General features: G+C 41.7%; 1 protein-coding gene across 2 annotated transcripts in view; it reads left to right on the top strand.

The window, feature by feature from the left end:
* Positions 1-14,715, top strand: part of LOC105224774 (ephexin-1) — a 100,993-nt gene that overhangs the window by 55,514 nt on the left and 30,764 nt on the right. For both annotated transcript variants that reach the window (XM_049458275.1, XM_049458276.1), the window contains exon 2: positions 3,186-7,836. In XM_049458275.1, coding sequence (XP_049314232.1) covers positions 3,383-7,836 — 4,454 coding nt within the window. In that variant the 5' untranslated portion in view covers positions 3,186-3,382. The remainder of the gene's footprint in view (positions 1-3,185; positions 7,837-14,715) is intronic.

The raw sequence follows: 14,715 nt of genomic DNA, 5'->3' as shown, positions 1-14,715 counted from the left end.
GGTCACCTACAGCGTTTTTCGTCTACCAAGCTAAAATCGCCACTCTTAAATCGTACAAACCACTTTTGGCGCATTGGATTAGCTGGATCATGTTCACCCTAAACTTCCTCTAAAATATGATGAATTTCGGCTAAGGGTTAATATTAAGGTAATAAAATAGAACTTCCCCAAAAAAAATTTTCCAGGTACAGAGTTCGGCATATTGGAGTAAGAAAATAATTATTGTTGGATGTGCTTCAAATAAATGATATACTATACTTGTATGTATGTATAGTATGTACTTTATACTGAAAAAGACGCAAAAGGAAAATAGCTTTTCATCGCATGTTCAGGATCTAGGAACAATCAAGTTACTTTATCTTTTGGCAAATGGTATGAATATAGTAATAGGGTTAATAGCAAAAAAAGAGCAAATCGAACACACAACTATTGATAATTAAAAAGAATATACAAACATTCCTCGATTAGATACAAGATACCATCTTACTAATCACACTTTAGTTGCTTTTATAACGAACGGAGTCTTCATTTTTGTTTTATCATAATCCATATATCCTTCTATAAGGGACTAAATGTATCCGAAAGACCAAAACAAAAGCCTTAACTCCGAGTAGTTGAATTTACAGATAGTATTTTATGTATATAAGTATAACTCGATTCATTTATGTTTTTTAAAAGCAACAGTTAGGTGAACATTATTACACTCTTTGTCACCTATTGCGAAATATAACATAAAAATTCCACAGTGCCGACGTTCAGTCTATCGAAATAACAATGACTTCAATATTAATGTAAAATAATTTGGCATACCCATATTTTGATTAGTATTCAAAGACTATACAAATTATTTCATGGCTTCTTGCCAGTAATGTTGTTGTTATATTGGTACTTTACTATTGTTGCGTTTTAGCAATATGTTGCGGGTTGATGCGCTGACAACTGCTTGGTATGCAAGAGACATTTGTAATATTTGGTTTATAATATTTTATGGACAAACTAGTTACTATTGCATAATATACCTCTACACAAAAAGTTTAATAAATAAAGATCTAATGTTTCCATGCATACATATGTAATAGTTATGCTCTAAAATGGCTTTACTACCTTTACGAAGTTTAACTAAGCACCTAATGTTTTCCAGCCTACGATCTGTATGTAATATATTTATGCTCTAAAATGGGGTTTAGAATTTATTTTTAACATTTACCTTCGAGTAACGTAATGCTGATTCTTCCAGCGGAAACTCTAAAGCATCGCTGGAACACCAAACATTAGAGGTGGATCAATATACAATTCATTTCTTAGTTTAGTTTAGTAGTAGTGGTATGATTAATATTTTATATTAAAAATATTATTCTAAAAAAAAAAAACAAGGTTAAGCTATAACCCTTCACAGGCGCATTTCTTATAGCATGAAAGGATATTAGAAGATATTTAGCTTGCTTTTGATCGATCAGTTTGTATGACAGTAATACTATGTATATTATAGCGATTTGAATATCGACGTTTCCAAAAATGAAGCAGCTTTTTGGGTAGAAGAAGTCGTGTTTAAATTCTCCAATCTATATCTCAAAAACTGAGGGACTAGTTCTCCTATATACAGACGATTGGATAATAATAAAATTCTTAATTAATTCTTCAAAACCTATATCGTCCTCTTACGTTTTTTCCAATGCTCAAAACGGTTGATAAAGTCAATTTCCGGAATAGCCTTTATTGCGAGTAGAGATTCACGAACTGTACATACCTTCAGTTTTGTCGCGCTTTGACCCGCTCCGATCTCGCCAGTAGTAATACGTTTAATGATGTTTTGGAAGTCGAAAAGCTTTATTTCACAGATATTAAAGCGAAGTTGTTTTTCGAAAATATTGAGTGATTTTAGAACCAAAGGTGCTTTCACTTTTCTTGCAGTCAAATGGTCTTTCAAAAAAGTTTTCACTGATCCTTCCGATATTCGAAAGACTCCAGTAAGATCTCTGACTGTTAATCGTCGATACTCAATCACCAATTCCTTTGTCTTATTAACGTCTTGATCATCAGTTGATGTTGATGGCCGTTGTGGGTGACTCGAGCTGACGTACGAGTATGTATACTTGGCGCATTTTTCACGATATCTTAAATTGAAAGCATACAAATTACAGTTTGTACAAGAACTGAATTCGCTCTACTTTTCCAAGCGACATCGCTTCGCTCTAAGGGCTCTTGTAAAGTTCCAAAAAGATCCGAATTTTGTTCAGCGATACGGACAATTTCTGATTCAATGGCTATGTAAACAAGTAAAATTTGCCGCATTTGGGACGAAGAACATCCTGAAGAGTTTCAATAGTTGTCATTTCAAAAAGAAAAAACAACCAATTGGCTGTGGTTTGTGGACCGGTGGAATCATCGGTCGATATTTCCTCAAAAATACTGCCGGTGAGAGCCTAAACACTATGGCACAGAATTGAAGTTCGCGACCTCGAGGACATTTGGTTTCAACAAGATGGCGCTACTGTCCACACATCGCATCAATCTATGGATTTATTAGCAGAACACTCCGGTGAGCAGTTAATTTCATGTTTTGTTCCGGTCGATTGGCCACAAAGATTGTGTGATATCACACCGATAGACTTTTTACTATAGGGATATGTAAAGTTTAAGCAGAAAATCCCGCTTCGATTCAGACTGTGAAGTAAAATTTCATTCATTCGCCTGTTGCCATTCGAAATGCTCGAATAAGTCATCGAAAATTTGACTCAGCGGATCGACCATCTGGAACGTAGCCGCGTCCAACATTTGAAAGCGATAATCTTTAATATGTAAATAAAAAGAATGCTCTTTCGAATGAGAATAAGCATTCCTCGAAATTTAACTTCCTTAAATTTGAAGTTTATGTGTTATTTCTTTAATAAAGTAGGGAACCTCAAAATGGATCACCCTTTAATTTATAAGCTTTCCGGTATGCGGCCAATTATTGGCAAGAAGTTTAGCAGCAGAAATGACCTTGTTCGCTAACAACAGATTTCCAAAACAAAGCGCAATTGCAATTCCCAGTTCGAAGATGCTTTTGATTTCTAAAATTGCTGAATAATTAGTTTCTACGAAATCGCTATGAAAACAAATTTGAGTCAAAATAATAATTTACAATATTATAAAATATGTGTTTAGCAATATGTTTTGACTTTCTCCTTTGTTTCTAATTACAGGTTTGTCGCACACTGCCAAGTCCCCTGTGGAACGTCAGCCACTTGTGCAGTGGCTGTCATCTGCAACCGAAGTGATTGCTGCCAAAGTGAAATATGCAACACCAAAGAACGTGAGCCGATAGCTAATCATATAATAAACAAAAACAACAAGAAAAACTTAGTGCAAATAGTGTTTAATACCAAAAACGAACAGCAAAATGTTGGACAGTGCAAAGGAAACAAAAACAATGTTGACCACATACGATGCAGCAGTGTTGGCTACGGCCAAGCCTGCTATTGAAGATGCAAATAAAAGTGCATTAATTACAACAAACTCAACCACACCAAATTCATCGCCATCAAAAGCAAAGACACTTTTCAGTTGGCTTCGCGGTGGCAACGCCAAACAAACAAATAAAACCGATACAACGCAAAGCGAACAAAAATACACAGAGATCAGTGCCGTTGAAGGGAGCGGAGTCCATACAGGGAGTCGTGCCAAGTCATTATCGCCACAGACACCGACGCCGACGAACGCGGCGGCGGAACGCGACGTAACACTACGCGAATTTCGTGGCGTCCAAAGTTTGCGACACTTGTGGAATAAACGCATTAGCGCTAGTGAGGACGCAACGCGACGACAAAACTCACTAAGTGACAGCAAAGCGAACAAATTAACAAAATCCATTGGCTGTTTAGTGAACGCAGCCAAACCGACAGCGGAGTCTGCTGCGAGTGCTGACGAAGGCATTGGATTGAGCCAAAAACGCGCGCACAGCCTACACGATTGCACGCAGGTTGGCGTTGATAGTGAAGCTGAAGCGCTAACAGTAGCGACGCACGAGTCCGAACTACACTATTTACATCGGGAGAAGGACAACTTTTATAAGTACAAAACGGCCGAGCAAGCAGCAAAACATTTGACGCGCGAGGCGCGCATGCGTATCAAGAGTGCGCGCCGCGTCACCGCTGGCATCGTAAGCAGTGAGACGCGCGACGACGATGCGCACTTTCCAGCAGTGCAGGCGAGTGACCGCGGCGAGCGCATACATTGGCTAAAAAGGCAAGACATGGTAAAGAAGCGTCGTGAAAATTCAGAAATGGCAACTGTAAATAGCCATATTAGCCATGAAAAAGCCACAACGTTATCAAGTGACGCAATTGTTATCGGTGAAAGAGCAAACACCGCAACGCGCGTCACAACAACAAATGATATGGAGCCAACAACGCCAACCACCCCGCTCGAATGGCGCGAACACCCTGCCGAGTCTTCCGATACCGATACGCTTGCTGCCAACAGTTCACCTCGTCTTTCAGCCAGTCGTAAGCGGTACGCGCAACGTGAAACAGCGAGTACGTCGGTGGCGAAACGCAGTAGCAGCGATTCGAATAAATCAGGCTCGCTTACGTTATCAACGTCGGGTTCGGTAACTAGTGGCGCGACTATAGGGGGGCGCAGCGCGCGTCGTACCGCCTCCTCTTCATCGTCCTCAGCATCCGCGCGAAAATACAGTTTTAAAACACACACGCGCACATATCATGCGCCTCGCAAGATGAGTCAACGCGATAGCTTCAATAATGGCAGCGGCAGTGGTAGTGCGGTCACTTTGGTGCCGGGGGGTGGCAATATAGTTGCCAAGCTGACACAACAATTCAATGAAATGATACAAAAAGATAAGAAGCTGCTGGAAGAAGTGAAGCGCAAGAACGGTGTGCTCATGTCACGCGGCGGACATGTCTACAAAGTGGTGCAGAATCCTAACGCCACACTGGACAGTAACAAACGTATTTTGCCCAGCACAGCGCGGAGTGCACGCGAATCAGAAGGGTCTCCTTCACGACCTTCAACTGTGCAGCGAAACATAATGAAATTCGAAGGTAATCCCGAGGCCGCTAAGCCTGTGGTGCCAGCGAAAAGTGCGCATGTGCTACAAAAGCTGCGCGAACTCAACAGAGCACAACAGTATAGTCTGAATAACAATGGCGGTAGTGTCGGTGTACCAAAGAACTTTAAGCTTCATGTCACCCCCACAACAACAAATGAGTTGCAGCTGAAACTCGAAATGAAGAAAGCGCAATTATCGCTGCCACTCTCGCCGCCATTAGAAGTTGTAACTGAAGAGTCGAAAACACCGCTAGAAGCATATGAAAAATCGAACTGGAACAGCCCGTTGGGCATGTCACAGTTAAACGTGCCAAGCGCAAAAAATGTAGAAAGCACGTACGCGCCATACAATAACAGTAACAACGGCAACATTGATGACGCAAAAACATATAACGAAGTCGAACAGCGACAAGGCGATAATCTACAGCAAAACGTTAACAGTACGAATGCATTTGTTGAATGTCTGGATGGCCTCAGTAGCAGCACTGCACCAGAGATGAGAATATCCAAAAGTAATGATGAAAGAACCGATGCGAACACACTTGCAGCTAGCAATAAAGACATTGCTGTGGAATGCAATACGATTTGCATTAAGGCGACGACGGCAGAGGACGCAATTGAACCCGTTGCAATTGATGCAATAACGGAGGCCACCATAAAAGCTGAGCTTAGCATTCCCACGACTGACGCGACACTGAAAACGCCATTAGCTGCCGTTGGTAGCAGCAAAGCAACTGTCACAATTACAACACCAACGTCGAGCGAGAAGCCAACAACGGCGGAGATAATACAAACGCCGACCAACGCATCGCATGATGACCAACTCGACGCCGTCAATGATGAGAAGGCAAAGCAACGCAAACATAAATACGCGAAAATTTATGAAAAGTTCCGTTTTAGGTCACCATTTGTTGGCGGTCATAGTAACAAGAAACTGTCTTCGAAGCAGCCGACATCGCCGACTGCAATGACTGAAGAAATTCAGCGACCAGTTACTGAGTTAGCTGAAGACGCAGCATTAACTATAGAAACAACAACGACTACCACAATAGAGACTGATGAGATCAAGACGGACAATAATACTTTAAATCCCGTTAATGCAGGCACACTGACCCCTGAACCAGAATCGAAGTTACTCGATGCACTCGAAATCATCGATCACAAATTAAAAGATCTCGCAATCGAACAAAACGATGAGAACGCTGCCGCTGTTGTACTCTCGCCGGAGGATGACTTTGAAAAACGTGTGCTGCCGAATAACTCCTTCATATTTCAAGCGAGCACCAAACAAGTGGCCAATAATAAACTGATTGTAGCTCAGGCTGTCAATGTGTCACTTGTAAACAGTATTGAGGGCGAACAACTGATGACGGAGCAAAAGGCACTGCTGCGTCAGCAATGCGATTACAGCGAAGTGGTACGTCCATTAAGTGTGCAACCCGTTTTGGTGGAACTTGAAACTGTTAAAACGGCAGAAGAAGCAGGAGCTTCGACAGAGCCCATGTACGAACCCATTGCTGGACACAGTGATACTACAAAGACTGAAAAAAACTTAACGATAACGACCAATCCACTACCACAATGCACCGTTATGTATACACCACCAAAATCCTTCATTTATAACAGTTTAGCGGCAGCACAAGAAAAGAAAACGCAAGAAATAAACGAAGACTTGGTAGAAAAACTCACCGAGCCACTAGTAGAAAGTAGTGAGCTCTTCGAGGACATTTACCAAACTGTAGACGAAGCTAAAGCCACAACTACACCCATAGTGACTGAGGCCACAAATGCCGCACTCTTGGCTGACTACGAATCGATAGCGGGTTCCGCCGAACAAACAACGCAGTTAACGCAAGCGATTGCCACGGCAATAGCGAGTAACAGCAAACCCTTATACGACGGATATGAAATCTGTGAACCACCGCCGGACATACCAACTGCACTTTCTACGGCTGCTATGCCTTTAAACGATAGCACTTCCAGCAATACAGGCGGCAAGCTTATGCAACAAATCTTCACGAACGTAGGCAACGTGCGTAATACCAACGACGAACTGCCGGAGCTGCCGAAACCGAAGCGTCGTCTGCCCAAATCGCCAATGCCAGGAAAGCGTTCGCCAAAGTCAGCAAGCAAGAACACAGTGACCCTTCGCGAAAACAGTAAAACGCTTAACAGCAGATCGGGTTGTAGCAAGAGCAGCAGTAATAGCACAATCCCTGCAATGGACGATCATGACGACGAGCATCATTACTATGCAGATGATGAGAACATCTATGACACCATTAAGGGTTCGCACTGTTACGAATCGGTGCACACTGCTGACAATGCAACGCAAAAATCCAACAACCCTACAACAAAATGTGTTAGTGATAACATTTCTCTCACCTCTAATTGCTACGAGAGCATCGCTCATTACCGTCGCATTAGTAACGGTACTGTCGTCGGCCATTTGACGGGCAGTAGTAGTGGTTCGACGCTTACCATTTCATCAGATCACAAAACGAATAGTTTATACGAGATGTCTGTGACGGCCAGCATGATCTATGGCACGGGTAGTCTGGGCTCCAGGCAGTCGTCGACGGCGGAAAAATCAAGTGCAAGCATTTCCGGGCGCATCGGTGGTGTTAATAATAATGGTAGTGATGAGAGTAGTGATGGTCACGCTGGTACCAAAAACTATACTCAGTCGCATTGTGGCGCAATAAGTGACAACAGTGATGAATGGGTGGATATATCGGATCCTGAGGCGGAGGGTGCAGAGCAAGTTGCGAAGCCGCAATTTATTGTGTAAGTATTTAAAAATTTGGTTCTTTTTTCTAAAACTCTTTATAAACATATATTTAATGTCATATGCAGATTTTTTGCTGATGAATGTGTCTCAAATCAGTAATTATTGTTGATGAATTGTTGTGTTTTCCCGAAAGCCAAAATTAAATTAGCCAATAGCTAATTTTCTTGTGTCTAATGAGGTACCCTTCTTATCTTATCTCTCATTGTTTATGTTTGTTGTGCATATATTTATATATACTATATACACAGACTATATATGCTTGTATGAGCGGTATGGGGAAACCGCAAAGTTCGAGTATACTACCCATAAATATATATATCTCCATATTCGCTTTTGTAAACTCCGACTCGCTATCGTTCTTCGTCCGCTACACCTCCTGCATTTATTCGTAATCACTAATAATAATTCTTAATCATTTTCTGATAAGGCTTTTTCTTATCAAATCAACGAGTGTGGTAGTACCTGCAGCTAAAGATTCTTTGTGTATAGTTAAATGTTATAAATAAGTAGTGCAAGGTTGTATTCAGTTAACATTTGTTTTGTATTTTGTTTGCGAAATTGCATTTAGATGTCTGTATGTATATACCATATACCTCACAAATAACCAGCCTAGAACTCTTTAACATACTCCTAAATTTTCAATGTAATCTTCGGTCAGCCGTTTTCTCAACTCAACGCTTTCAGTTAGGCCACTTGAATTATTATTCTATGTAATTAGTCAGATTGTTTCAACCGCTTTAATTCTATATTTACAGTATATTTATTGTACATATAAGATGATATTTTTTCCGTCCGCTGTTTGTATCTCCTTCAATTAATCGAGTTAGTTAAAAATTTATGTACTACTGTGGGCAAAAAATAGTAAAGGCTTGTCCATAATTTTAAAATTCTTAATTTATGTTTCAAAATATAATGTATGTATGTCGTCTACCTCAAAGTAATCCCCTTTGGCCGCAATGCACTTGTTCAAACGTTTTTTCCAATCCTCGAAACAGTTGTTGAAGTCTATTTCCGGAATAGCCTTTAATGCGCGTAGCGATTTGTCTTTAATTGACTCAAAATGGTTTCCCCGGAGCGGTCGTTTGAGTTTGTTGAACAGTCAGAACTCATAAGGGGCAACTGTAGTTGCGGCACAATATTGTTTGAAAAGTTGGCGAAAAACTCATGAAAAATCAATGCTGTATGCGGCGGTGCATTATCTTGGTATAAAAACCAATAGTTGTCGGCCCATAATTTCGGCCTTGTTTTAAGAGTAGCTTCGCGCAAACGACGCATTACACTCAAATAAATGCCAACATAACCCTGATTTCTGACTGGGGTTTTTCAGCTGTCTGTTTCCGGGGCGTAGGCATAGATCCAAGACTTATCGCCAATAATAATACGTTTCATGACATCCTGGTAGTCGGAAAGCATTGTTCAAAAAAATTAATTGATTTTGGAACCAATCGTGCTTTTACTTTGATGCAAATGTTCTCTTAAAATACAGTATAGTTTTTACCGATTCTTCCGACATTTTAACGACGACAGCAAGATCTTTGATTGTTAAGCGTAATTTCTCAAGCACCAATTTTTTGTATTTTATTGATATGTTGATCTTCAGTTGATGTTGATGGCCACCCTGGATCTGGTTCGTCGTCAACGCGTTCTCGAACCTCTTTGAATAATTTGTTTGCTTACGACAAACGACTACCAGCGAAGGTTTCTTCCAACATACTTCGCTTCAGTGCCAGATATTTGATTGGTAAACTGGAATTTCTTTGTTGAATAATTTCACTCATCGTAAAAATCGCCGAATGCACTTTATTTACTTCAGAAAGACAATCGTATACTAAATACAAATTATTTTTTTGATGTGAAATTTGGCACATACATATATCACTGATAGTAATACCAAAATAAAATAAAAAATTTCCACGAAATTTAAATTAAAAAGTCTTACTATATTTTGCCCACAGCTTCAGTTTCGACTCTTATATAGTCATTGCCGCTTCTTTCTTTTAAATTCTTCTAAGGTGAACATTGTTTGAAGTTCTGAGGAGATGTAAATACCGCAGGTATCCTATGAGGCGATTGTGGTGAAACTGTTAGAAATTCCATATCTAATTCATGCAATCTCTTTCATTGAAACACCACCTTCTTTGCCTTTGTTTGACGGTTGATGTCAGCAGAGTATCCTAAGTCTAACACGATGTTTGTAATGCTCAAAAGAAAACTCCGGAGACCGTACAAAGTATGTTTATACAATGAAATTCTCCATCACGGACATTCCTCACTTTCGGCCATCTCCCATAACTGGACAAATTTAATGAACACAACGGTTTCGTTCTTATTTTCATACAAATGCAATTCCTGGACATAATTACGGACACTATTTTGAAAATATTTCGTTCAAATTATCTCAACAAGTTTAATGTGTATATCTGCTAATCCACTTTAGCTATAACAACCAAATCTGTTGAGTATAAATCGAGTAGGAACTCCTACCGACAGTCTAAAAATAGATGAAATCGGAGGATAGCCCCTTATAACTTCTTCTTCTTTACTGGCGTAGACACCGCTTACGCGATTATAGCCGAGTCAACAACAGCGCGCCAATCGTTTCTTCTCTTCGCTACGTGGCGCCAATTGGATATTCCAAGCGAGGCCAGGTCCTTCTCCACTTGGTCCTTCCACCGGAGTGGAGGTCTTCCTCTTCCTCTGCTTCCCGCGGCGGGTACTGCGTCGAATACTTTCAGAGCTGGAGTGTTTTCATCCATCCGGACAACATGACCTAGCCAGCGTAGCCGCTGTCTTTTAATTCGCTGAACTATGTCGATGTCGTCGTATATCTCGTACAGCTCATCGTTCCATCGGATGCGGTATTCGCCGTGGCCAACGCGCAAAGGACCATAAATCTTCCGCAGAACTTTTCTCTCGAAAACTCGCAACGTCGACTCATCGGTTGTTGTCATCGTCCAAGCCTCTGCACCATATAGCAAGACGGGAATTATGAGCGACTTATAGAGTTTGGTTTTTGTTCGTCGAGAGAGGACTTTACTTTTCAATTGCCTACTCAGTCCGAAGTAGCACCTGTTGGCAAGAGTAATCCTGCGTTGGATTTCTAGGCTGACATTGTTGGTGGTGTTAATGCTGGTTTCTAAATAGACGAAATTATCTACAACTTCAAAGTTATGACTGTCAACAGTGACGTGAGTGCCAAGTCGCGAGTGCGACGACTGTTTGTTTGATGACAGGAGATATTTCGTCTTGCCCTCGTTCACTGCCAGGCCCATTTGCGTTGCTTCCTTGTTCAGTCTGGAGAAAGCAGAACTAACGGCGCGGGTGTTGAGACCGATGATATCAATATCATCGGCATACGCCAGCAGCTGTACACTCTTATAAAAGATTGTACCTGCTCGGTTCAGTTCTGCAGCTCTAATAATTTTCTCCAGCAGCAGATTGAAAAAGTCGCACGATAGGGAGTCGCCTTGTCTGAAACCTCGTTTGGTATCGAACGGCTCGGAGAGGTTCTTCCCGATCCTGACGGAGCTTTTGGTCCCGCTCAACGTCAGTTTACACAGCCGTATTAGTTTTGCGGGGATACCAAATTCAGACATTGCGGCATAAAGGCAGCTCCTTTTCGTGCTATCGAAAGCAGCTTTGAAATCGACGAATAGGTGGTGAGTGTCGATTCTCCTTTCACGGGTCTTTTCCAAGATTGGCGCATGGTGAATATCTGGTCGGTTGTTGATTTTCCAGGTCTGAAGCCACACTGATAAGGTCCAATCAGTTTGTTGACGGTGGGCTTTAATCTTTCACACAATACGCTCGATAGAACCTTGTACGCGATGTTGAGGAGGCTAATCCCACGGTAGTTGGCGCAGATTGTGGGGTCTCCTTTTTTATGGATTGGGCATAGCACACTTAAATTCCAATCGTTGGGCATGCTCTCATCCGACCATATTTTGCAAAGAAGCTGATGCATGCTCCTTATCAGTTCTTCGCCGCCGTGTTTGAATAGCTCGGCCGGCAATCCGTCTGCCCCTGCCGCTTTGTTGTTCTTCAGGCGGGCAACTGCTATTCGAACTTCGTCATGGTCGGGCAATGGAACGTCTGCTCTATCGTCATCGATTGGGGTATCGGGTTCGCCTTCTCCTGGTGCTATGTGTTCACTGCCATTCAGCAGGCTGGAGAAGTGTTCCCTCCATAATCTAAGTATGCTCTGGGCATCGGTGGCTAGATCACCTTTGGGGGTTCTACAGGAGTATGCTCCGGTCTTGAAACCTTCTGTAAGTCGCCGCATTTTTTCGTAGATTTTCGAGCATTACCCCTGTCGGCCAGCTTATCAAGCTGTTCGTACTCACGCATTTCGGCCTCTTTCTTCTTCTGTCTGCAAATGCGTCTCGCTTCCCTCTTCAACTCTCGGTATCTATCCCATCCCGCACGTGTTGTGGTCGATCGTAACGTTGCGAGGTAGGCAGCCTGTTTTCTCTCCGCTGCGACACGGCACTCCTCATCGTACCAGCTGTTCTTTTGCACTTTCCGAAAACCAATGGTTTCGGTTGCAGCTGTACGTAAGGAGTTTGAAATGCCGTCCCACAGTTCCCTTATACCGAGTTGTTGACGAGTGCTCTCAGAGAGCAGGAGTGCAAGCCGAGTAGAAAATCGTTCGGCTGTCTGTTGTGATTGCAGCTTCTCGACGTCGAACCTTCCTTGTGTTTGTTTGGCGTGTGTTTTTTGCTGCACAGAGGCGGGTGCGAATCTTGGCTGCAACAAGATAGTGGTCCGAGTCGATGTTAGGACCACGGAGCGCACGCACATCTAAAACACTGGAGACGTGTCCTTCCGTCTATCACAACATGATCGATCTGGTTGGTGGTTTTTCGATCCGGAGACAGCCAGGTAGCTTGATGTATCTTCTTATGCTGGAATCTAGTACTACAGATAACCATATTTCGGGCCCCGGCGAAGTCGATCAGCCTCAACCCATTTGGGGATGTTTCCTCGTGGAGGCTGAATTTACCGACCGTAGTGCCAAAGATACCTTCTTTGCCCATCCTGGCGTTGAAGTCGCCAAGCACGATTTTGACATCGTGGCGGGGGCATCTCTCATAAGTGCGCTCCAAGCACTCATAAAAAGCATCTTTGGTCACATCGTCCTTCTCTTCCGTCGGGGCGTGGGCGCAAATCAGCGATATGTTGAAGAACCTCGCCTTGATGCGGATTGGAGTGAATGATAGTACTCGGCGACGGAGTCTCTCTCCCACCACGAATCCAACACCAAACTTGCGCTCCTTTATATGGGTAGTAAATGTCACAAGGAAGAACTTTCCTCACTTGCGTGAACTTCTACACATGACTCCATCCTCCCCCTCTCGCCCCTTATAACAGTGCTGTTAAAAACACGCCAAAAACATTAAAATTTACCATCGAGATGGTATGAGAGATCTTTTTAGGAGACGATATGAAAATTTGACAATGGGCGTGGCACCGCCCCTTTTTAGTGACATCCTATATCTCGGGACCGGACCAACCGATTTGGACAAAATGTTGTGGGTGGTATTCTTATGTCACAGTGTGAAAATGGAAGAAATCCTACAACAACCACGCCTACTTCTCATATAACACAATTTTAAATTCCATTTCATTCGTTCAGTTTCCAGTACGAAAATCCAGAAGCAATTAATATAACGGGGTGAAACTTTGCACGAATAATTTCTGTAATGTGTGCCACCTTATGACCAAAAATTGTTTAAATTCAGTCAAAACTGTTCAAGACCTTAGGTACCGAACATGTGAACCCCAGTATCTATAGTTGACTTTTGATCGAAAATATCGGTCAATATGTGATATATATAATTGAAATTAAACGATAATCCTTCTCTTATAATGGTCTGTATGCCAAAAATGGTTTCAATCAAACCAATACTTTCCTTAGCCCCTAAATACTTAATATAATGATTTTCGAACTTCCGGTTGATTTTGTACCACATACATCGGCCAATATGTGAGTTATCCAAATGAAAATAAGAGAGCGTGTTTTACTCATTACAGTGTACCTTAGTGCTTTAAATAGAAAAATTTAAGCGAAAACTTGCCCTAGCCCCTATATAACGAATATCGGGATTTTCGAACATCCGGCTGACTTTACTCTGTATGACTGGTTTTGCACCTTAAAGTATTTGCCTGACTTTGATTCTTGCAAGACTCTGATTCAGTTGGGTTGCTCCCTGACTTAGCCCTTCCTTACTTGTTTTAAACTATTTTTAATTATTGGTGTTTTCAGACAATATTTGTCAAGAACAGAACGCAAAAAGATCACAGCAAACAAACTGACTTGCGTTGGTTCTGGTTCATGGTGGGTAAACGGAAATGAATTGTATAATTGTCATTCATTCACTCCTGGCTGACTTTGGCACGCTTTATTAGTTCAATAAATATCTCTGTAGTCAGCTTCTGAATCTAAAAATACATTTTAAAAATTCGTTTTTGTCACTCCTCCATATATGACCCTTAGCCGGACATAAACACATACAGACAACATACAAACTGGATCAAAATTTCAGAATCCTAAACCATCCTCCTTTTTATCCAATCCTGAGCTGGCACTGCGCACACTTTAAACAGAGCTTTCACATATCCATGGCACATCTGAAGCTTTTCATCTACGGACTTAATTATTGTATTCAACACATACGAAATATCGAAAATTGGACCTTGTATGTTCTCGTTTTATCCTCCCAACCTTCAAAGTATAGTCCGAAAGTCAAAATTTTAGAATTGGGGTTGAATAAAAACCTTTAAGTTCGCAAGCGATAAGTTGAATGAAGTCTCAATGTAATCGAAATTTTATTTTTAAAACTGCGGTGCTGTTGCTATAATATGCTCGTGCCGAT

The sequence above is a fragment of the Bactrocera dorsalis genome, chromosome 5 (genome assembly GCF_023373825.1).
Source record: "Bactrocera dorsalis isolate Fly_Bdor chromosome 5, ASM2337382v1, whole genome shotgun sequence".
Taxonomy (NCBI): Eukaryota; Metazoa; Arthropoda; class Insecta; order Diptera; family Tephritidae; genus Bactrocera; species Bactrocera dorsalis.
The sequence above is the reverse complement of the archived record's forward strand: the minus strand, read 5'-3'. Positions and strand labels throughout refer to the sequence as shown.